Source organism: Symphalangus syndactylus, chromosome 5 (genome assembly GCF_028878055.3).
Source record: "Symphalangus syndactylus isolate Jambi chromosome 5, NHGRI_mSymSyn1-v2.1_pri, whole genome shotgun sequence".
Taxonomy (NCBI): Eukaryota; Metazoa; Chordata; class Mammalia; order Primates; family Hylobatidae; genus Symphalangus; species Symphalangus syndactylus.
The window spans coordinates 151,094,354-151,120,090 of record NC_072427.2 but is presented as its reverse complement, the minus strand read 5'-3'; the positions used below and the strand labels follow the sequence as shown (position 1 = coordinate 151,120,090).

Below are 25,737 nucleotides of genomic sequence, written 5' to 3'. Positions count from 1 at the left end.
CATTCAAATGTCACTCCCCAGGAAAGCCTTCCCTAATTCCTGAGGACAGGCAGAATCCCTCTGTCTCAGAGCCTCACAGTGGCCTGAACTTCCCCTTCAAGAAAAGTTCATCACTCTTGTCATTACAGTTCATTATGTCTTCCCTGCTAGACTTTAAGTTCCATGAGAGCAGAGGCCATGTCTGACTTGTTCAGTCCCTCGCACGCCACAAGAATTCAGAGCTGTGAACTGGAAGGGGAGTGGGGAAACTAATTAGTGGCAGAGTTTCAGGGACAACCAGGTCCATTCTTTTTCCTTCCTACTGCAACCCTTGCTTCTTCTCAATGCATCGTGATCCCTGCTATTGTGTTTTCCTGACCCAAACTCAAAAATCATCTTCAGTCAGGTCAGATGTTGCCTAGAAAAACCTAGCTGTGCTCCATCACGTCTTCTTCTTTCAACGAGAGTCTGACTGGTCTTTCATAAACTTCACCTTCTGAAAAGTGAATCTTCCCTCGCTGGTGAGTTATCCAAGGTCACACTGAATCAAACAGCAAAGCCAGGAATAAAATTCAGATCAACTGGCTACCAAGTTGAGGCTTGATCTTCTTCTTAAGGGAATAAAGTGGAGGAAATGCGCTTACACGCTGATTCTCTGAGACTGTTCGTCAAACGTGGGCTTATAATGCCTACAGCGTCCACATGTTCTCCAGGAGACATGAAAGCGTAATGAACCCTTCAGGAAAAGGTATCTTTAAAAAGGAACAGGAAAGCACAAGTGCAGTCTGGATGTATCATCAATATTGCAAAGACGATTTAATTAAATTCTGGATGGTGACTCTCCTTAAGCTGCTTTACAATCATGAAGTCAGCATAAGCCACAGAATCAGAATCAGCTTACCATATAACCTCTTGGTAGAGGGTCCAGCAATGCTAAGAAGCTGCAGAAAACACAAATGTCTTTGGCATAAAACCTATGCTCCAATCTTACGAAAAGCCACTTAAAAATAAGTAAGACAGTGCTAAATTCTTAGATACACAGCCACACAGTGAGAGAATTCAAATAGCCAGGTTCTTGGCCTGTAGTGCTGAAAAATGGAAGCCAAGCAATTAAAGCAAGAAAATGGATTACAAAATCTTACAGCAGGAGACTCAGATCAGTTACGAGGAATTTACTGTTTGGGTTTAGAAATAACTGAGACATCCTTTTACCTGAGATGGATCACGCAGAGCTCAATATAGGAAGGAGACAGGAGGAAAGAGAGAGACATGAGTTCCCAAACCACCTTCCATCCTAGAGTTTCTGAAAACATGAGAAGTAAACTACCACTGCTAAAAAGTGAAGGTTAAAAGATCAACTTTCAACTTCTCTCCTGGATATTTAGGGCTCACCTCTCCCAGCATATATTACTCACACTAAGCAGGCAGCCCACAAATAATTATGTAGTTCATAGTTCTTTGAAATGTTCATTTCTTCCATCTGTATTGCCCCAAGTAACATCATGAAATGATTCATAAGAAAGTGTGGCAGACTATCTCGTATCACGAAAACTCTTCCTGCATAGAGTGCAAAGGGATAACAATAACTAAAATCACTTCATTAAAAGTTTCTAATCAACACTAATTTTTGACAAGGGTTTTGTTTTTCCTTTCCTTGCTATTTTTCATTACCTTTTATCTCTTTTACAAGTACAGAGTGTATAATTTCATCTAGAAATTGACTGTCTCTTTGTTTTAAGCAAAACAAAACATTTTAAAATAATCCTTGAGGAGAGTGGAAAATCTGGAGGCGACACAACTAGGATCACCATCAGATTGTTTCTCGTGTTATTCCTAGCAATTTGGGAGGTAATCACAAACACTTGAATGGCTAGGGAACAGAATTTGGAAGGATGTGGCACTTCTAGATCAACAATCAAAGCTCAACTGAATTTTTATCACAATGAGTCAATCATTCTGCCCTTCATTTCTCTCAGTTCTAACATGAGGATAGCCTTTGATACCATCCTTTCTTGCCAAAGGTTGAACGGAATGTTTAACTCAGTTCAACAGGAATGATGGTAGACACAGTGCGAGTGGCTGGAGGTTAGATGGGCTGTAGGAAGGATACTCCTTGGGTGAAGGCAGACACACCCTACAGAGCTGCTCCTCCGAGCCAGGGGAGCACACCAAGAATAAAAAATGCCGCAGATGCCAACTCTTGGCCTGTTTGGGGATTTTTTTTTATAATAGCACACGGTAAATGATTTTCCCCATAGGTTATTTGACTAGCTATTGCTCATGATGATTCAGACTAAGAACAAGAGACTTCCCCAACTGCAAGTGGGGTGCATATGAGTTACAGGTAACAAACTCCTTGGGTCCACTAAGATTGAGCTGAAAACTTAGGTTTAAATAATACAAGGTGGAGATAAGATACATAAATCACAGAAACAAATATATGATATACACAGACAACCAAGAACTGCTAATGGAGAGCTTTAATCATCACATGTAAAAGCAATACATTCATATATCAAAATTGGCTCCAAATTCTTTATCATCATCACCATCGACAGTCTAGAAATGAAATGACACACTAATATAAAACTTTCCTGTTTATAACTAAAAGATTTATGAAACTGTTTTTTATAAACACATTTTTTTTACCCTGAGGCTGATATCACCAAAGTGAAAAAGAAAAGTCATTATCAGCTGGAATGTATTCAATATAGAGTTTTAAAAACCATTTATCATTATTCTAGATTTATTTCTATTCATTCTCCCCACCCACTCTATGGAATGATAACAGGAAAAGATGGCAAATGGTTGTGTCCAGTATTATTATATACTGGTTATATAATTCTCAAATGTACTGATCATATGATTCTCGATTTAATCTACTTACCAAAACAAAGAAATAAAATTTTAACATCCATTAACTCTATACTATCATATTTTAAAATATGTATCAAAATCAGTTCTCTCTTATAAAAGAGGGGTTGGCAGTACATTCTCAGACCAAACAACGACGACAACAACAACAACAAGACCCAAAAAACCGGTACAGTACCTTCTTACAATGGCTACTGCAGTGCATTCTACATATTTCATATAAACCAACTAGGTAAGTTCAGCGTTCGCAGAGATTGCCTCACAAATACTTAGCTCTGGGCTCCTAGTCACCTTGAGATAAGACCTGCAAATGTCTAAAAGAAAAATAACTCCCAAATGCTGTAACAGTTTTTCCATTCAAGTGCTGAGAGAGGTATGCATATAAAACTTGAAAAAAGATAGCCATGTTGAAGGGAGGACTATTTTAATGTGGTTTTTTGGTATGTAAATAACAAATACATAGAAAAAAAGATTTTCAAAACCTGAATTCCTAATGTCTCTAACACTGTTTTTTGTGAACAGGTTTAGAGCCACGGTCTGCTGCCTCTCACAAGGCAGCCTGGTGACTTTGTCTCCAATTATTTTCATGATAATCTCTAGATGCTTTTTAAAGTGCTTTTTCTAAATATTCTCAGCACTTCATCTAAACCAGCAGTTGGGTTGCATACCTGAGTCAGGAAATCTTTGTTGCTACTTTGTTTCAAAGTATTATACATGCAATGTCCTGGGTACTACTTACCTCCTACTGCACAATTACACATATGCTGGTCTACAATGGAAATCTGGGATAGATGGCACTTGAAGAATTACTATCCCTAACCTGTCTACACTCTTTGCTTTTATTATTTGTAGATGCCTTTCTAATTCAAATAATTTAAGTGAGCAATATATGCATAGACACTGGAATTTTTTTAAGAAGTTAAATTGTGTACATTCTCAGCCAAAATTGGGTGAGGATAATAGAGAGAAAATTCAGCATTAGAAAGAGTTAAGAGAAAAGCTTTCTGAAAAAGGCTTGGTACATGTGCTGTCTTTTAAAGGCAGAATCACAGAAAATCAGGCCAGGCACAGTGGCTCACGCCTGTAATCCCAACACTTTGGGAGGCTGAGGCAGGCGGATCACCTGAGGTCAGGAGTTTGAGAGCAGCCTGGCCAACATGACAAAACCCCATCTCTACTAAAAATACAAAAATTAGCCAGGCTTGGTGGTATGCACCTGTAGTCCCAGTAACTGGAGAAGCTGAGGCAAGAGAATTGCTTGAACCCGGGAGGTGGAGGTTGCAGTGAGCCGAGATCATGCCACTGCACTGCAGCCTGGGCAACAGAGCAAGACTCTGCCAAACAAAAAAAAAAAGAAAGAGAAAGAAAAAGGGAGGGAGGGAGGGAAGGAAGGAAGGGAGGGAGGGCGGGAGGAAGAGAGGGAGGGAGGAAGGAAGGAAAGAAGGAAGGAAGGAGAGAAAAGAGAAGAGACGAGAAGAGAAAGAGAAAGAGAGAAAGAGACAGAGAAAGAGGAAAAGGAAGAGAAGAGGAAGAGAAGAAGGGAAGAGGAAGACAGAAGAGAAGAGAGAAAAGAGAGAAGAGAGGAGAAGAGAAAGAGGAGAGAAAGAGGAGAGAAAGAGGAGAGAAGAGGAGAAAAGAAAGAAAACCAATGTGAGAGACTCTTAAGCATCACATGGGCAATTCCCCATCTGGTACTTAACTCCTATACAACATGACTGCCCAAGTTGCTGTCTCGCCTCTGCTAGAATACCTTTAGGGGAAGGAAGCTGTTCCAACCCTTCTCATCTTCCTTACAATGGAACAGCAAAACAGATGGAACAGGTAAACAAATTTCCACTAAACATGATTAAGAATTATATCTAACTTTTCAAGAGAGTAGGTTGTCAATAGCTACTTCAAAGGAGAGAACAGATTTGTCTCAAGCATCCCATGCTTTCTATAATGTTTCAAAATGGAGAGATACAAATGTGAAATATGAATTTTAGAAATCATTGTTGAATAGCTGTGTGTGCTACAGAGCGGAAGGTAAAAAAATATCTTAGAAGTGATCATTGTAGGGACTCTTTTTAAAACAAAAGGAAAATAAATGTTTGAATAATAATTTAAAGTTTCACTTTGAAGATGCAATAAACACCTTGCACAGCAAGTCGTGGTGTAAGAATCCAAGAGCCCTGATGGATGAAGTGTAGGCTAATGATATTTTGCAGCAATTATCAATTCAGATGTAGGAGACAGAAGAGAATGACAGGAGCAAGTCTGAGGCTGCAGCCTGCTATCCTAAAGCAACTGGGAAGCAGGACACTCTACCTTGATTTTCTCCTTCTGGCTTGTTTGACAGCACTGCAAACAATTGTCTTGTTTCTGATTTCTCTCAAGGTGCTCAACTGTTTCAGAGTTTTAAATCCCCCCTTCAGAAGACCAACAAAGCAACAAATGGATTGGTGGATGATACTACTACCTGAATTCAATTTACAAAGGATCAATTCCTCTAAAGGGATACATTTATGTCTGTATTTTTTTCAACATTTATACGAGTAAGTCTATTTAAACTAAAATAATTTATCCTGATAACACAGGTGTAAACTTTAAAGATCTCAATGACCACATTAGTTGAGACTGAGCTGATTCCATTTTGAATGGTATCTTTCACCCCTATGTGTTAAAACATCAATGATACCAACTTTGAACAAACAAGACTACAAGAAACAGGCAAAAACAAAGCAACAAAAACCAACCTTTATGTCAGTATGTCTTTTTATATGGAGGCCACTTTTTTTTCATATCTGTTTCAAAAGTATCAGATAATTAACATTTAGTGGCTAGATGACTGAAGAGCAAATCTGCCTGCAAAAAAGAATAAAGCTTCCTTGACCACTGAGATTTGGAAGTGAAATCAATAAAAGTCTATCAAGTACTCAGGATAGATTTGGTTGGCATCAAAAACCACAAAGATCTTTGGGTTCCAGGTATCATCCACACAGCTGTCATATAAATTCACATAGCTCCCGTCTTTGGAAGGAGGTCGCATGTATTTGGAGTCTCCGTTTATGTAATCTCCAATTAGCACTCGAGCAAGAAACATAGATTTATATGTTCTAAACAGATGCCGCTGTTGCAAGCTGACACCATGAATTTGGAATGTGTTCCCATGCTTTATGTCATCTTTGCAGAAACGACTGGAATAAGCAGCATCTCTAGCAAAATAGGTTCCTTAAACAAAGAGGACCAAGAAAAGCCAAGATTACTCCGAAGAATATATTAAAAACAAGCAAAAACATTTTGTCAGGAGAATAAATGCATAGAATTGTATAATAAAAATAGATGTGGAATTTCCTCATCTGCAGATCTTTAAAAGAAAAATAGAAATCCATCTGTTACGGACAGCTGTGGTATAGACTGCCATAGGAATAGATTTGTTGGTACAGACCAGTCCTCACCACCACCACCATCCCCTGCCCCCACCAAAATACAGCTACCAGACTTCTGCTTTTAAAATAAATCTTACAAAGAAACCAATTAATAAAACAGATAAAACTGGTTCAATGATTAAAAGTGTGGCTGGACCTGAGTTGTGTTTTGTTCTGTTTTTTTGAGATGGAGTCTTGCTCTGTCTCCCAAGCTGGAGTGCAGTGGCACGATCTCAGCTCACTGCAACCTCCTCCTCCCAGGTTCAAGCGATTCTCCTCCCTCAGCCTCCTGAGTAGCTGGGATTACATGCACGTGCCACCACGCCCAACTAATTTTTATATTTTTTTAGTACCCACAGGGTTTCACCATGTTGGCCAGGCTGATATTGAACTCTTGACCTGAGGTGATCCGCCTGCCTTGGCCTCCCAAAGTGCTGGGATTACAGGCACGAGCCACCATGCCCAGCCCTGAGTTTTACTGCTTGGCCCTCCCTCCCGTTTCTATTTCCTTCCACCACTTCCTCACCCTGCTCCCTTGTCAACAGCCAGCAAAGCTCTAGAGAGCACAGTGGAAACTGATGGCCTACAGGGTTTCTTTTAAACCCCAAGAAACCATATTTCTATGATATGGGATAACAATTCAGTAATATTTCTGGAAACAATAGAATCCCATATCCATGAAAAGATTTCTGAGAGAGTATAATGCTATTCATATCTGAGCATTCCAAAACAAAAATGATTTTACTGGCTCACTGCCTACACATGAAAACTCGATAACGCAGCCAACCCTTCTGAAATGGTAGACACAAGAGATAGACATCATTAAGGGCATTCTTACTCTGAAAAAATGTGGAAATGAATTGCAAAGTCTCATATTTACCTAACACTGATGGGATTTATGTAACACCTTCTGACCTCCTTACAGTTAAATAAGTGGAATGGCCTTTTTAGTAGTTATTTTTAAAATTAATTTACATTTTCAAAATGCAGCATATCCTGATCCTAAATAGTAGTCAGTTCTCTTGCTGGAGGTAAGGTACAAAGTAAGGACCAGAAAATGAAATGTACATCCCATACCTTTTCCCCTCACCTCTCTCCTTAATTTGCCTGAGTACCAGACATAAATTGAAAAATCTGGATTTTCACAACATTATAAATAACGTGAAGTTTTCTCCCACTATTCCTTATTGTTCACTAATATTCTTACCTATCATATAAAACAAAAACACTAGTACCTATTCTGGTACACAATGCAATTATAATCCATTTGTTTTATCATTCTCTACATATTTGCCATAAAGCAGTTCACATTTATATTTATATTTATATTTATATTCCTCTAAAAAGAGGAAACTCTCTCCTAGGACTCAAATTGGACCTGGAATTCTGATAATTACCTTTTCCAAAGACAGCACCATGTATACCATTTATTCTCCAATCAAAGTTATGAATGCAGATTGCTTCCACAAATTCACTGCTGGTACCATGAAATAGCATTTGTTCATTAATCTGAGGCACACCTCTTTTTTTCTTGAGCTGAGCCTTTTTCCTAAAAACACAATGTACACAGACACAAAAGCACACAGAAATATACCATAAGTAGCATGTATTAATCTTAATGAGCAAGGTTCAATAGAAAGCGTAAAACAGAAAATACTTTAATATAAATAATAAGTGGACAAAGCAAGTCTAGAAAAGAAATAATTTCAAACGTTCTTGGACATATAAATCATCTCATCAAAAATTATTAGTTAACACTGAAACTTAAGGTTGAAAATTATGCCAAAAACTATAGTTATTCCATGCTATGCCCAAAAATCATAAAGGTAATTGATTGTCTAAACCAGCTAAGCTTTATAGATGCCTAAAAATGAGACAACAAACAAGTAATACAAAGTTCGCAGAGACTTTAGACAGTAAATTCCTTGAGCGGGGATCATGTCATATGCTTTTTATCCTCAGAAACTAGAAAATGTTGGTTCAATTGACTAAATTTTGCACCACAGGGTTGGGAGGGACATTAAGCCATCCAGTTTAATCCTCTTCCCAAGGATAAATCTATCCTAACACATAAAAGCATATTTAATGTAGGACTGATTGTAACAGAAAACAAAAACTGAAAACAGCCTAAAATTATTTCACAGAGAAATGAATATATAGTCATGTATTTACATATAAAAGTTAAAAGTAATGAAGTAGATCTATGTGTATTAACATAGTAAATCTTGAAAAATAATATTGAATGTAAAAAGAATTTTGCAAAAAGAGAGAACTCAAAATAATACTGTGTATTATGTAAGTATACATACACAGGTAGTAAAAAATACAAAATACAAACAATAAGGCACCATACCAATCTCAGGAGGAAAGAAGGAGAGGAGGACAGGGATGGAGTAAACACTTCACCTGTATCTGTGTGAAGAGGAAGGAAATGTGACAAGTATCAAAATGTTAAATCTGATTGGTAGATACATGGGAGTCTGTAAACTATTTGCTGCATTTTCATTCTTGAAACATTTCATAAAAATCGTATTTTAAAAATTAAAAAGACTCCCCTCCCCCAACTTCTGATAGCTATTTAATGCCTGCTTCAATTCATCCAGTGTCAAGTACTCACAGCATCACGTGCTCACTTTGCAAATCTATTTGTGATCAGCTGTAATAGTTGGAAAGTACATCCATCCCAGTGCCAAACCCAATCTGCCTTCCGTTACTTCTACTGATTGGTCTTAGTTATTCTCTTATGAACACTAACAATTCAAATCACTCTTACACAAAACAACATTGCAAATATCCAAAAATAACTATGAACACCTACCTAGGCTTTCTTTTCTTGGTTAAATATACACCATTCCTTCAACCACTCCTGACACAGCATAGCTTCTAGGTCTTTCTTTATCCCAACAGTCTTTAGTTAACAAGAATCTGCTGGATACTTTCTAGTTTATAAATGTTGGCATGAAATAGAAACAGTCCAGATATCATCAGACAGCACTGACTTCACCGACACCACTGAATGCATTTTGGTAACAGGGCAGCAAACTGCATCCATAATCAAGTGCGTAGTCAGTTAAAACTCCCAGGACTTTTTCAAACCAGACCTCTCTTAGCTTGCTAAATTTGTACAACTGCTTTATAAACTGAATGCAATAGATTTATTTCAGTTAAGCTTTACTTAATATAGTAATTTAAAAAGTAAAAATTAAATAACAGTAAAATATCCGTATCTCAGACTGAGTCCTATAAATGATATGCAGCTTGATGAATATGTTCGGGAATAGATACTTGCATTTAAATGGCGACAGAAATGAAAATGCATATGGTCTTTCTCAAGAGTGACTTGGCAGTATGTATCAAAATTTAAATGTATATGCTTTGATCTATTTGTGATAGTCTTTTCAGACCATTAAGCATGACATTAGAAGGTTGTGCATTTAGCAAATGTTTACTTTATAAAAAGTCAGCATGGTTTCACTAAGAACTTCCTTTTTTAGAACTTTATGTTCTCACTTTTTTTAAACAACGCGCATTTGTTCCCTTTATAAAAACAAAGGAAAAAAGTTTTTTAAATTGAAAAAAGAAGATAATACTTGTTTTGACCCACTGTTTCAATCTTCCAAGGTCTTTCTGACTGCTGATTCACTCGCTCAACAAATAAGCTACCCCTTCTAGTTTTGAATCTCTCACAAGTGTGATAAGCAAGCCCTCTACATTTTCATCCAAGTTTCTGATAAAAATTTTGAAGGACCCAAGAAGAAAGCATGCATGCCTTTCGAGTTACTCTTTGCATAAGACTTTTTGTCTACTAGTTTTTCTCTTTGAAATACCAACCAGCACATATTTCTCCATCTTGTCTTCATGAAAAGAAACTTTCTCAACAACTATAAAGTGAGAAACCAAGCTAGGCTGTCTAAGGGGCCTATCCATCTACCACTATGGTAATCCTATTAGTTAGTTTGGCTTTAGTGAATCCATACTGGTTTTCTCAAAGAAACATTAGTATCATACACAATGCCAGGCTTCATGGTCTGTAATGTCAAACTTGTCAATGTTGTGCTTCATGATCTGTAACGACAAGAATCCACTCTAAGGAAATTCTGTCTCTACTAAAAAATACAAAAATTAGCTAGGTGTGGTGGCACACACCTGTAATCCCAGCTACAAGGGAGGCTGAGGCAGGAGAATTACTTGAATCCGGGAGGCAGAGGTTGTAATGAGCCGAGATTGCGCCACTGCACTGCAGCCTGGGCAACAGAGCAAGACTCCATCTCAAAAAGAAGGCCGGGCGCGGAAGCTCACGCCTGTAGTCCCAACACTTTGGGAGGACAAGGCAGGTGGATCACGAGGTCAGAAGATCCCGACCATCCTAGCTAACACGGTGAAACCCCGTCTCTACTAAAAATACAAAAAAGTTAGCTGGGCGTGGTGGTGGGCACCTGCAGTCCCAGCTACTCGGGAAGCTGAGGCAGGAGAATGGCGTGAACCCGGGAGGTGGAGCTTGCAGGGAGCCGAGATCGCGCCACTGCACTCCAGCTTGGGTGTCAGAAAGAGATTGTCTCAAAAAAAAAAAAAAAAAAAAATTCACTTATCACCACTTTTCGGGCACAAATTCGATTGAATTTCGGTTTGAAAATTCACTGGAGTTTCTCTTAGATATTATAAATAAACTGTGGGCTAAAGGGCATGGAGTATGGGCATAGGCAGGCATGGAAAACAATGCTTACTTGGTGCATATATACCAGTTGAAGGCAGAGAGCAGGGGCATGGTGGTTAAAGCTTTGTATCCCCACAGCACAGTTTGTTCTAGCGCCCACTACCTTCTACTACTAAGGCAGCCATGAAATGTGGACATTCACAGACTATGACCTTGGTGCTCCAGAAAGGCTAAAGTTGATTTCCAGGGCCTCATGAACTTTAGTAACATCTGCAAGGAAAGTCACAGAACTACACTAAGTTCTTCACAACCCTGCCCACCTTTGCCCAGATCCACAATCATTCCTGAACTTACTGAAAGTACTGTCGCACCCACTTCTCAAAGATGTCTCAAAATTATCCATCTCTTAGGGACTAGAGTGCCAAACTGGCTAAAGTGTGTATGCCACAAGCTCTGCACTGGAGCAAGAATACTTCCACGCTCTGGATTAAAATAAATTGCCTAGATTTAGAACACATGTCACCCTGCTGAACATCAGAACCACTTACGAAATTTCTTAAGGTAAAAATGTCAGAACCCAGAGGTTCTGATTCAGTAGATTTGTAGCGGGTGACAGGTATCTCTATTTGCTAGTAAATTCCACCAGCAATTCTGACCTGCAACTGGGTTTGAGAATCTCTGATCTAAATTCACATTATTAACAAGATGCTCTTATTTCCTTGCTGCCTTATACTTCCCAGCTGTGGATCAATCCAACTATCTCCACTATCTGCCCTTACTTTTGTACTGCTGAAGTACATTACATAACATGGTTTGCCCTATAAATTCACATACTTTAGCTAAGCCCTCAACGCTGACAGAAATCCTATGGTTCCCAAGACAGCTCGTTCTACCCCATTTTCCACAGTGGCCATTTCAAATCTCCTCTTTCCCCTTTTCTTTCCCTCTTATCAACACCTCCTTACACTTCATTCTCTGTAGGTGACCTCCCTTCTTCCTTCACAAAAGAAATGGAAGGTATCAGGAAGGAACTCCTTAACCTAACTCCTCTTTTCATCCTCTACTGCTACTTACCTGTAAACATAACTGGACCACCCTTCTCTATCTCCTTTCTGACATATGTTCTCAGAATTTCATCTCACCACACTTCTTCAGGAGCTGGAATCCATCAACTGCCCTTCCACCCTTTCTCTAAGAGTCTTTTAAATTCTCCTTCTCCATAGGTCCTTTCCAATTACAATGTTCAGTTCTCTTCCATGATTAAATTTTAAAAACGTAACATAACAATAATCCCACATTAGCTGTTTTCTCACATCTCTCATCCTCCTCACTGCCAAGCTTCTTGAAAAAGTTGTCAACATTTGCTGTATACACAATATGATGTCTACCAACATTGCTTTCATCTAAGTTACCAATGGCCTTCTTATTGAAAAATGCAAAGGAACTTTTCAAATTTATCCTACTTGACATCTTTTCAGTATGTAATCATACAGATGGCACCTACTTGTGTAAACCACATTCTCCCTCCAGCTTCTGTGACTACATCTTCTATTGGTTTTCTCCCACTTTCTGTGGTTGTCAGTTTCCTCCTTGGGTTTTCTCTTCCTCTGTTCATCCCTTCCAGAATTTGACCCTTGGCCTTCTTCTTTTCTTAATGTACATACACTCTCTGGTCACCTTCTTCATTCCTATAGTTTCTATTACCCCACATTTTCTAACAACTCCAAAACCTTTGTCTCTAGTCCACACCACTCTTCTAAACTCCTGACCCATATGTCAACTGCTATATATCAACTAATACTCCCTTTCCATCATCCCTAAAGATGTTCCTACTGATACTCCCTTAATTAAGTAAAACAAGCCAAAAACTTGGGAGTTATCTTTCTCATCTCCCTTATCCACTTCATCGCATACAGTAAGTGAGGCACCAAGCCCTACCACTCTATAACCCTAATACCTCAAAACTGTCTTTTTTGCTCCAACACAGCAGATACCACTTTGGATCAGGCAACCCAATGTGTCTCAGTTTAATTACTGGAACAATTTCCCAAATTGGTCTCCTGCTATGAACTATGATTTAAATTACTGAGATTTTGTGTTGGACACTTCTTTGTTGTGAAGGCTTCTTCTTTGTTGTGTCATGCACTGTAGGATGTTTAGCATCCTGGCGTCTATCCAGTAGATGCCAGTAGCACCCCCACCCTGCCACATTAACAATCAAAAATGACTCCAGTCATTACCAAATGTCCCCCAGCAGGTAAAATCACTCCCAGTTGAGAACCACTGCTCTAAATCCCTTCTCCACCGCACAGCCTAATTATTTTTCTAAAATGCAAATCAGATCCATCACTCTCTTGCTTAAAGTTCTACAATGGCATTCTACTGTCCCAGAAAAAAATCCAAACCTCTTAGTTTAGCTTATAAGGCCCCACGTGGTCTAGCCCCCAATAACTCTCTGACTTCCACTCTGGTTCAATCCAACTCAAGGCTACTAAAGATGATCACACAACCACCCCAGTGGTGCTACTACAAACTCCTGCATGCTCTGCCTCTTGATACCATTCTAGCCTCCTCTCTCACCATTCTACCTAATTTCTGTTCAATCTGAAGCTGTTTCAATTTTCTGTGCTCCCTCTTATATCCAGACTTTGGCTCTTACTGTCCCTGATGCCTGAGATGCCCTTCCCCTATCCAACTGGTGTCTGGGGCTCCCTAATTCTACCCACTCCACTCCATATCCCCTACTTTTGTTAGCAAAGGTGGATGGATCCCCTCACTTTGTGCTCCCATGACGCCCTGTGCTGACCCCTACATTTCTGTGTTACAATGGTCTGGCTCTCCAAGCTATGGTTCTCTGTACCATTATATCCCAAGTGCCCAGAACAGTGCTTGTCATAAAGTAGGTACTGAGACATTTTTGTTAGAAGAAGTGGGGGAAGTAAGAGAGGCCTAGGCAATGTGAAAACTATTGCTGGATGGACTCATGTAGGCCTGACTACCTATATGGTGAGTCATAGGTTATGTGACAGTGAGACAGACCAAGTTATTTTAGTTATTCAGGATGATGTCAAAATGACACGCTGCCCTTATAATGAGACTCGGTATTTTGTACTGTCATTTCAGGTGGCAGGTTCACTTACCATCACAGATTTCTATAGGCTGACATTACATAAAACCATGAAGGGCATCACCAGAGTCAAACTGTTTCCAGTGAAATTCTTAGTATAAAATGTTCTAGGGAATCACTGGTACGTTTTCACCACTATGATTTAATTGGGGACTCAAGTTATGAGGGAGACCAATTTGATCTCCACTTCAGAGGGCTGATGAAGAATAATGAATTAAATTTTCATCAGACTATTTTAGAAAAACTTACTTTATTCACTGAGAGAATAAAGTCAAAGGAGGCAGAGGCTTCTGTCTTCCTCTATAAAAGAATCATCTAAACAAGAACTAAATTAAACTGTCTAAACTCAGTTAAACTCAGTTATTATCAGAAATAAAAGTTGGTTTGGCCAGTAGACCCAAGACTATAAAGAACGCAAGCTGAAAGCCCCTTATTACCGTAAACTATTATGAGAATAAAACCTGAAGTGTACGCAGGCCATATTAACTAGTCAGAACCATAAAAGAATTCCATGTATCATTACCAAACAAAAGTCAGCCTAATTCTCAGGTATATAGAAATGAAATGAGTTATGGTCTGGGATTTGCTTAAAAATACTTCAGCAACAACAATAATAACAAAAAAGGAGATAGTTTATTAAAGTGTGGTAAATCTTGATAGATGTTGAATCAGGATGACGGATACATGAGGTTCATTATATTAGACTCTACTTTTGTGTTTATTTGCAATTTCTCTGAATAAAAAGTTAAAAGTCAGCTTATGTATTTAAAAATATCAGACACCAAATCTCATCTACAAATGTTAATTGAAAATATTTCAGAGAACCGCTTATTTTAATTTTTTTACATGTCATAAAAAATACGGCAGAACAGGCTAATTTGGATAATACCTTTAATAGCTTTAAGTTTTCTGTAATGGACTTTATTTTGGTTAAGTGATGAGTCACCCAACTTAATGGGTCATTTCCCACTTAAATCTAGTAAGGAATTGAGATTTTAAATCTACAAAATAAACTTTAGGCTAAGCAGGAAATTTGAAGGTATGTTTTAAAGTGTTCTTTAAACTAAAACAGACAAAAGACTATTGGCAAGATAGTATGATTTAAAAACAAAACAGTGTTTGCAGAGACTTCTAATAAAAGGCTTAGCCAAGGAAGTCATATCAACAAAGCTAAACAGCTCTGACACTCCTCTGTAATGCTGATTTCAGCCAAGATGCGTAGCTCTAAACCTTGAAAGGAAGGAGCTTCTCGCATTGCCATGCTACAAGCAAAGTTTACAGAGCAAGTCTTTCACTCCCTGAGAATGCCGAAGAACAGCCCTGAGACCAGGTCAAAATATGGTACAAGAAAAACAGCATGTCTACGCCACTGAAAATTAATACAATTCAATATTTATGTTTTAACCATAAAAGACATAGTGGTAAGGAGAAGTTTCAGATTAGAAATCATCTCACCTGCAAAAGAACTCCCACAAATCTAGGTTTTGAATTCTCTGAATTCTTTTAATTCGGCTGCGATCCATCGTTTTCCCAAAGAGATTAGCAACTTCATTATATTCATGTGTTTGATTGTGCAGAGGAATAAGCTGGAAAAATAAATCTGCATAGATTTACTGCAGCCCTTTCCGGTTTCTTTCATTGGTATATTCAGTCAATTCTACTCTTACCTGATATGGTACTTGAGTATTCACATTCTCCCAGTGTGGTGGCATAGGGATGGCCTCGTTTTCACAGATGTAACTTGAAACAGCAAAAGACAAAACAAAATATCAGAAGCCGATTATAATTACTGTCAAGAATTTAGCCTTTCTTCAAAGCTTAATTTTCATTTTCAGGGTATTGTGACAAGTGCAATTAAATATAGCCTTTGGTTTCTTTATTTAAAAATTATTGAATGTCTCTGTGTGCTACTTTTTAGGTGATGAATAGTGAACTTTTGATGGAAAATATCCAACCCTACATATCATAAAAATTTCAAAAACAGTTGCTTAGTTCTGTCTTGTTTTTTTGAAATTTCCAAAATTTCTTTAAAATGTAAAGAAGATTTTAGGCAAAGAAATTAAAAATAAAATCAAGCTCCTGATGAAAACAAAAGGCCGAAACTCGTATTTATATTGTCTATTGAATAAAATCAAAACTCCTCAACCATTCATTCAATGTTCTCCAAGATCTAACTCAAACCTAAACTTTTCTCTGTTAATTGCCCACTATTCTCTCCAACAGTCCACTAACTTTAAGGGTTATTAGCACAGTCAGTCAGTAAATCTTAAAAACTATCAAACATGTTCAAGCCACCGGATGTGAATACAGAAAAACACAGTGATGTTGAGGGATTTAATAGCAAAAGGCTGAACATGACACACCAATCGCCTCCAGTGATTGGAGGTTACTAAATAAATTAATAAATTTCAAACCGATCTTTAGTTTACTTTTTTCAAACTTATTTTAAAGAAAAAAATCAAATACGTGATTTAAAAATTAATATGTATAAAAACATATACATGAGACGTTTTCCTCCCACTCCAGTCCCTGGTATGTCCAAGTCTCACTTTTTGCCCCATCTCCTGGTAATTATTATTTTAGTCTCTTGGGTATTCTTCCAGAGCTTCTTTAGGTTAATACAAGCCAAGCTTTTTGGTCACACAGATGGTAGCATAAAGCATACATTTATTGCACCTGTTTTTTTGTTTTTTACTTCATAGATTCTTAGAGATCTTTCTGTAACAGTACATAGAGAGTATCATTATTCCTAGTGCTTACAACAGAGCCTGGTACATAGTACACACTCAATAAGTACTGGATGAATGAATGAATGCATTCTATTTTACAGATGCACAGAATTCCACTGTATGGATATACCATAATAATATTTAGCTTGTCTCCAACTAAGAATGCTGGCCGGGCGCGGTGGCTCATGCCTGTAATGCCAGCACTTTGGGAGGCCGAGGCAGATGGATTGCCTGAGCTTAGGAGTTTGAGACCAGCCTGGGCAACACAGTGAAACCCCGTCTCTACTAAAATACAAAAAAGTAGCCAGGCATGGCGGCGTGCGGCTGTAATCTCAGCTACTCGGGAGGCTGAGACAGGAGAATCACTTGAACCCGGGAGGCGGAGTCTGCAGTGAGCCGAGATGGCACCACTGCACTCAAGCCTGGGCAATAGAGTGAGACTCCGTCTCAAAAAAAAAAAAAAAAAAAAATGCTGCAGGAACACATTTGTTCATCTGTCATGTTACATGTCCACTTGTCTATCTGTAAAATAACATATTTGAAATAGAATTTCTGAGTCAAAGAATATATTTTTTCATGATTTTAACAGACACCAACCAAATGCTGTCTGTGAACGTACCTACTGACAGTCTTACCAGAAATACAGAAATTGCCTATTTTCCCACAACCACTCCAAAAAGGTGTGTGATCAAACTTTTGAATTGTAGTCAATCTGATAGTAAAACTTCGTCTGGTATTAATTTGTTTTTATCTTATTATGAGAGAGGTTGTATGAACTGTTCAAATTGTCTGCCCATGTTGATCTTCTGTTTAGAGAGTCCTAAAAGTACTTCATATAATATGGAGAATATCCCTTCAACTACAACAATGAATAAAAATATTTTCCCAATTTTCTGTGAGAAAAAAAAATGCCTAAAACATACTTGGCCTAAAGTATCTTTTTGCTATGACCAAAAAATTTTTTTAGTTTTTATGTAGTCAACAGCCTTAAACAACTCCCTGCCAATAGGAAGCATGTATTACTTGCATGTGATAAATGCTCAATGTATTCCCACAGTAAATAAATATTTCTATATCAGCACCTACTGACCTTCAACACCCTATTGTATCTTACCTAAACAATCCTCTCCTTTTATTATTATCTTGCTTATTGTCCTCCATTCTGCTTAATTCTCTCCTTGTCCTGTCTTTGTTCTATGGATTGTACAGTCTGTGACAGAATAAAGTGTTTGATCCCATCACAGTGCTTCTTGTCTCCACCAAAGCATAGCAGATACAATGTACAATTACAACAACATCTTCCATTATTATGTCTCATTTTTCATTTTTCTCCCAGATTAAATACTTTCTGAAGATAAGTGATTCTTTTATTATATTATTTGTACTAAAGAATGTGGATATGATGTAGCTAGTGAGGAAATACTATTCTCTATATTCCACAGAAGTACTAGAGCATTCATTTTATAAGTACTTGGAATAACTTTTAAATTGTGATGCTAAAATAAAACCAAAATAAATGCTAAAATAAAACCAAAAGTCTTGAAAAACAAACTGACAGAAACTTCAAATATTTCTTTCTTTAACCCTTTCAAAAATCTCCTTGGAAGGAGCAAATAGGCATTCCCTGCAATTAACATGCTACCTTTTTTTTTTCCAGTCTCATTTAAAATTATTTGAACAAAAAGAATTTCAATACTTGCTTGAAGAGTCATTTTAGAAAATAGGAGATATGCTTTAAGATTTTTTCCTTCAAGTCCATTCACATGAATAATAAATATTGTCTTCCAACATTTATACCTCCTTTTTCAGACTTCTTATGGCCAGAGCAAGCAAAAAAGAAAATTTGCAACCAAGTTCCAGGGAACAGAAAGCAATACTGTTGTCCACTGTTCTACCATCTTCCTTAGGACTCCCTTAGTCTCTGCAAATTTGAAATTACTCCCAGAAGTTGACCAATGGAGATCAATGTAGGTGGAAACAAAGTGAACAACTACCTAGTTCTTACGGCCCCAATAATTGTATGGCTCTGAGACAGTATTTCCAAGTTAACAATTTAAACTTACCTCAGTGAGTTACTTTGTGAGTTTAGAGCACAGACCATAAGGCATTTTGTAACAAACATGCAAACTGTTCTAAAGAATTATAAAATGTAAATATACAAGAAGGAAAAGGATAACATGAAAGGAAGCACTTAAATAATAATGTTGCTATTTTGTCAACAAATGAGAGATTTGATATTTATGTATTTATTTTAAATTTATTTATTTATTTTTTTGTGATGGAGTCTCGCTCTGTCGCCCAGGCTGGAGTGCAGTGGCGCCATCTCGGCTCACTTCAAGCTCTGCCTCACGGGTTCACGCCATTCTCCTGACTCAGCCTCCCAAGTAGCTGGGACCACAGGCGCCCGCCACCACATCTGGCTAATTTTTTTGTATTTTTAGTAGAGATGCGGTTTCACTGTGTGTTAGCCAAGATGGCCTCAATCTCCTGACTCGTGATCTGCCCGCCTCGGCCTCCCAAAGTGCTGGGATTACAGGCGTGAGCCACCGTGCCTGGCCCAAGATTTGATATTTAAAAGATCAATATTATTAAATGACCTACCAAAATATTTCCAGTCTATTTGTTTTTCTGTCCAATAGTAAGGAAAAAAAAAACCCACTCTTTCCACCCCTATTCTCTTTACCATACCTGAAAGCACTGATAGAAAATGGGGCTCTTTTTATTAAGCGCTGCTTTCCAGTGGTGAGATTCATTTGCTTCATTTCTGTATACAAAGACAAGATATTAGGTAAGTCATAAAAACACACTGTACTATAAAGTGTCATGAAGATTAATAGCCACGCTATGCGATGATCAGGAATCACGGAGCTTTGGGAGTAGCTGGCAAGCATAGTATATTATGGGCACTTTACCATACAGCTATGTATCATGTTGTGAAGGTGCTATTCAAGGAAGCACAGCTTCATTGCTTGACGTAAGCTCACACATAAAGATGCTAATTTCATCCACTGCTCAGTATGCACGGTCTATTCCCCTTCTGTATCACACTTAGGTTAAACAGACACTAAACTAGGAGAGTTCTAAACTTAGGAAAGCTAAGAGTACTAGAAAGAGAGAAATTACAGTATTAAATGTGGTTGGTTTATTAAGAAGAAAAATGTACTTTCATCTCTCCAAAAATTTTGGAAATGATTATAAAACTTGTACAACTCACAGAATTTCAAAAATTTCTACATTTCCTGATTTCTCTTTAATTATATAACTAAACCTAAAAGATAGGAAACCTGGCTAGACCCAGTACAAACTTACACAAAAAGATTCTAGCGATAAGAGACTAAGTACTTAAAGGTATCATTTTCTGCTTTCATCCATGCCTCAGTCATACCAATATTTACCAGGTCCATTTCTTCATTCCTCAAAGTTTAGTAGTGATTCTTAATGTAAGATTCTAGCCTGTTTATCTCACCTAATTGACATCATTCCATTTCAAAATGATTAGGTTTACCCACCCAGGCCAAGGCTAGTATAAAGTGTGTTCTGTCCTTTCTGTGTTCTCCTAGACTCTACACATACTGGATTTACCACTGTTCAGGGAAAAAGCAAGATCATCTCAGCATGTGGAGCAAGACCTGTGATGCCATCTTCTTGGACTGTCGCATTTTGAGTTTACTTTTCACCATTTTTATAAAGAAAACCTGAGTTGGCTAGTGGCAGAATGGCTGGAGCTGATAACTGCAAAGAGTACATGTGAAATGCTAACATCCACGCCTCTGAAACAGGATCATTACATAGAGGGCTGGGGAACTTGAGTTATTACTATATGTAACTCCTATTCCTTAATAATGATATTTTTAATAAACTTTTTTCTGAGAGCAAGTTTCCAAAAAGTATAATCTACTAAAAAAAATTCCTTCCGAAACATGTGGCTTGCTGAATTATCTACCAAATGCTTTGATACAGTTCATCCTCTACATGAGGTCTGCTGTCTGTGCATATCCTTCGGTTTCGGTTCTTCCTCAAAAATACTTGGACACATGACGAAAAATGCCTACCAGACACCTTCTGCCTAGACTGCAACAGAGGGACAAATGTCAGGGCCTCTTAAATCCTGCTTATTTGCCTAATGGCATTAAAAAATTATGGCTTGTCACGAGTAAGGATCTAATGGTTTTTAACTCTTGATAATTAAAAAAAAGCAAGAAAAACAACTTTGGTGGGATAATAATTATTGCATATTTGGCTCCATCAATCCCTTACTGGACAAATCCCCTTCACTGTTTCTGGGCCTTGGCTCATCCAAGGGGATTTCCTAACGTTTCACCACCCTACCCAGCCACAATACACTACTAACACAGTCATAAAGACACTACTCACAGCAATTGAGAAAGAACAGCTAAAGGACTAAGCTGTGCAGCAAACATAACGTACTTATATTAAGAAACCCTCCCATCCAGGTCTTGTTTGCCTCTAAGCAATAAATAGCTGTAACTAACACCTTGAAACTTGAGGAGCTCAGTTCATCAGGTTTTTCATGGGATACCCCAAAACATGCCCATATATCACAGATGAAATCCAAAGTGGGGCTGATTTCCAGATTATCTGGCTAATCTGTGGAAGAGCCAAATCAATCAGAAAATGACAGAAGGCAATGTCCATTAAAGAAATCATTTTCTGACAAAGACATCAAGAGAAAGATAATTCAGCTAAAAGTTGTTCTTCAAACTACTGCCAGCTACCTATGACTTTCTCACTTAACATCTGTTTGATCCTTAAAGTAAAAAGGTTCTGGCCAGGCAAGATGGCTCACGCCTGTAATTCCAGCACTTTGGGAGGTGGAGGCGGGTGGATTAGGAGGTCAGGAGTTCAAGACCAGCCTGGCCAACATGATGAAATGCTGTTTCTACTAAAAATACAAAAAAATTAGCCGGGTGTGAGGGCCGGTGCCTGTAATCCCAGCTACTCGGGAGGCTGAGGCAGATAATTGCTTGAACCCGGGAGGCGGAGGTTGCAGTGAGCCGAGATCATGCCACTGCACACCAGCCCGGGTAACCCAGCGAGACGTCTCAAAAAAAAAAGTAAAAATGTTCTTATCTATTTCAAAAGACCGATGGGATGAATAAAACAACTGATACAGTGTTTTGTGTTCCTCAGAAGACAAGTATTAAATGCACTTAATATATAAGACAATCTTCCCATACATTAATATATACAAACATATAAACACCTTTTATAAAAGGCAATGTTGCTCAAGATTTTAAAACTTGAATTTTTATAGAGGTATTTTTGTATATAACAAAAAAGATATACTTCACTGTTTGCAAATATATCCACTAATCCTGACCTTCAGAGCTGTAGATTTTATCATATCAATACACTAAAAACACACAACTATTAGGGAAAAAAACATACCTGCAAAGTCTATCTTGTAGCTGAATTTGGAAGTAGTAAAAGAAATGGAGCCACAAGGGTTTGTTTTGAAGCTTTTTTCGATATCTTCACTGCTAACTGAACACTGACTGTTGGTATCCGGCTTTAAGACAAACCAGAAAGTTTCATTTACCAGCTGTTCACATTAATGACTTGGCCACAGAGGTGGTACTGTGGTCATAGAGACAGGGAATGGAGGGACAAGGGAAACTTACTAATCACCTGTTCTAGTTCCCAACACACAGGGAGAATCACAACTAAGCCAGCATATTGAAAATGGTTAAAGGATCTCCAGTGAAGAAACAACTGGTTATAGTCCCCTTCAATAACTAGATATATATAGAAATAGAGTTATTTTTCCAGATAATTACAATTTTTACAGATTATTCCAATAATTATACTTTCTAAGTGCCTCAAATTAAATCTTCTTTATATAGTTTAGTAGAGTTAAAAAAAGACTACAGGTTTTGAGTACAGATTCAAATCTCAGTTTAACTAGCTGTGTGACCCTTGACAAATTATGTCAACTTTTCTGAGTTTCACTTTCCTTGACTGTAAGACAGAATGTTAACGTCTGCTTCCAAGTTACTGTGAGGATAAGGGAGAAAATAAATGTACAACACCTAACATAATACCTGGCATACAGAAGTGTTTAATATGGATTTGTTCTTCCCTTTCTCTTTGTCCACCAAACCAAACTTGGAGTTGCTCAGATGTGCTGACACCATGCAACTCTCAGTCACATTCGCCCTCTGTACACACAGTAAACACATATTGTTTCTTCTAAATACATGAGTGTGAAAACTTGGGGAAAAGAAAAGGAAAAGGACTAGAAGAATTTCTAACTTTTCTTTTAGTTAAACAATTTTATTTCCTTAAGGTTTGACTTCAAGTTCTATATTTATACCCATTTTACATACATCAGCAAGGTGACGCTAAGTGAATCGAAAACACTTCTGCTAAATTAAAGGAAAGGAGGTACCTGAAACATGTGCCACTTCCCACATTCTGCCAAGTAAAACCAGCCCCACTGGGTATCTGACGTGTCCATGTTGTCCACTTCATCGTTTGTTGTTTTAGAAAATAATTCTTCTGCTTTGTGAAACATCTCCTGAAAAGTCAGAAAGAGGTGGAGGAAGAAATAATCCTATTAATAACAAGTATACTTTTTACAGATCATTTTACTTCTTTACAAAGAGTGGTATTCAAGTGTCTTTCCTCCCATGACCCTTTAAAAACAGCTTTCCATCTTTCATATTGGCTCTGAAGATAAACATTTAAAATGTTGGACATCACTGCTTAACAATTTAGGCAAGTAATAATCATCTTAGGTAGAATATGCCAGTGTCTATTCAGGCATTTAAGTAAGCTAGATCAACATCAATAAGCACTTCAGGTTTCAGCATAGCCCCGAGCATTTTCGATTTTATCTTATGCTGATGTATTTGGTCAAAAGGACCCATGCTATCACACTGGTTAAGATCAAATGCATCTAATTTTTATTTTAAACAGTCATTTCATTTAATGGCATGGAAAGATATTTATATGGTGTTGAGTGTAAAAGATTACAAAAAAATAGAAATAGTATAATCCAATTTTAATAAAAATATACTTACTCCTGTGAATGTGTGTGTGTATAAGTGTATGTAAATGTTTACACACATATATAGAAAAAAGTCTGGATGTATATACAACGATCTACCACCATTTTTTCTAAGTGTCAGGATAAAATAACAATAATAGTAACCTTTATATGACTTGCTATGTGCCAGCTACTGTTCTAAGTACTACACAGATGGTAACTCATTTAGGTCTCACAACAACCTAGAGACAGGTACTATCAGTACCCCAAATTTATAAATGAGGAAACTAAGGCATAGAGAGGTCATACGATGAGGAAGTCAAGATTCAAACCCAACATCCTGGTTTCAGGGTCTATGCACTTAGCCACCGTCACATACTGTCTTATACTTCATTATCAGTGATTTCATAACTTTAGCTGCACCAATTCACTCACATACGCATTACCTTTGAAAAGTTTTAAACATTCTTGGTTGGGTATTGCAATCAAGAAGTCTCTAGAAAGGAGACAAAGAGGCTGGTCAAAGAAAATTAAACTCAATCTGGAATTCGGCTTCCTGTCCTCATTCTTTGAGGGTTTTTAAATTATTAAGTTTATACAACCACTACATAAAAAATATTCTTCTTGCAAAAAATCAGAACATTCAAAATAAAGCTAAAGACTTTTTTAACCGTCACTTCCATTCCTAGTACCTTCTCACCTTTCTTCCCCAGGGTTAGCCAATGCTATAATTTCACTGCATATCTTTCAGATCTCTCTCTCTCTCACTCTGTGTTTGTGTGTGGATAATTATACACATATAAAAACATAGAGTTATTGACGACTTGTTAAAAATTTGATTTCCTGTATCATTGATTTTTTTTAACAAAGAATATGTGCTACTGGGTAATTCAGAAAATATTTGCCTTTTAATTTCATCATTTAAAATGTCCACCCTATTTTCAGAAGCTGTAGTAACCTGGAATAAGTTTCTATTACCTTGTCTAGGCCACAGTTGGCTCTTCACAAAATGAAAAATGATAGACTCCTTCCTCATTGGGTTGTTGCTATAAATGAATGAGACAATGCAGTAAAGTACCAAGTACAGTGCCTGACCCCAGTGAAGGGGGTTTGTTATGTTTTATATATGTTTGGAAACTCAAGCAATGCTTTACGATTATTTCCCATTTTTTTCTTCATGTTTTAAATTTGGTTGGCTTCTAAGAAATGAAAAATAGAACACCCTAGGATCAAAGCCTTCTGGTTTAGGACCCACTATTTACCTTACATATTTTAACCACATAATAAAGACAATGATTTAAAGTTTAAGATCAAACTGTCCAGTAAACTATTCACAATTCCTACTGCTTTTTTTTTTTTTAATTAATGTTCATTTCATTGGGCCATTTAACTGTGAGAAAGAGAGAAGGAAAGAAAGGGTGACGTAAATTTAGTTTTTCTTCTGAAAATAACCAGAAAAATTTGGAAGAATGAGATTGGAGCTAATAGTTCAGAAAAATATTTGCCTTACGAGTTCTATCTTTTCTCTATTAGAAAAGAGAATAGAAAATAGGAAAGTTCCCTTTATACAGCATACATATAACATGTGTGCTCCGCTATAAAACACCTTACCTAAGACTTCGCTTTAGGCTAGATTATAAATGAAAGTGTTTCAGCAACATCCTTTCAGAGCTTTCTGTTATAAATAGCTTTGGATGGGACAGGTACCATTGTATTGAACATTCCTAAAGCACTTCAAATCTTATAAAATTCCTTATCAAATTACACTATTTTTTTTCTTCCACAATTCAATGTGCAGGAGAGATAAGTGATTATTTTCCAATTAAAGTCAGGAAAAAAAAAAGCAGAGAATAATATAATTTTTTGTCTAGATTCACAGCTAGCAGTACAGAGAATATTAAAGAAACACCTAAGGCCTCCTGAACATCACTTCTTCCCCTAAGTTACCAAGCCCCACT

At 37.5% G+C, this 25,737-nt stretch overlaps 1 protein-coding gene across 6 annotated transcripts in view; it reads right to left on the bottom strand.

The window, feature by feature from the left end:
* Positions 1 to 2,441: 2,441 nt before the first annotated feature.
* PARP11 (poly(ADP-ribose) polymerase family member 11) overlaps positions 2,442 to 25,737 on the bottom strand; it is a 62,561-nt gene continuing 39,265 nt past the window's right edge. For 4 of the 6 annotated variants that reach the window (XM_055281068.2, XM_063639952.1, XM_055281071.2 and 1 more), the window contains 6 exons: positions 23,180 to 23,308; positions 19,459 to 19,534; positions 15,709 to 15,781; positions 15,497 to 15,627; positions 7,658 to 7,809; positions 2,442 to 6,063 (listed from right to left, as the gene is read on the bottom strand). In XM_055281068.2, coding sequence (XP_055137043.1) covers positions 5,747 to 6,063; positions 7,658 to 7,809; positions 15,497 to 15,627; positions 15,709 to 15,781; positions 19,459 to 19,534; positions 23,180 to 23,204 — 774 coding nt within the window. In that variant the 5' untranslated portion in view covers positions 23,205 to 23,308 and the 3' untranslated portion in view covers positions 2,442 to 5,746. Of the gene's footprint in view, positions 6,064 to 7,657; positions 7,810 to 15,496; positions 15,628 to 15,708; positions 15,782 to 19,458; positions 19,535 to 22,179; positions 22,301 to 23,179; positions 23,309 to 24,225; positions 24,276 to 25,737 lie in introns of all 6 variants that reach the window. The other 2 variants (XM_055281061.2, XM_055281069.2) reach the window with 2 other exon arrangements.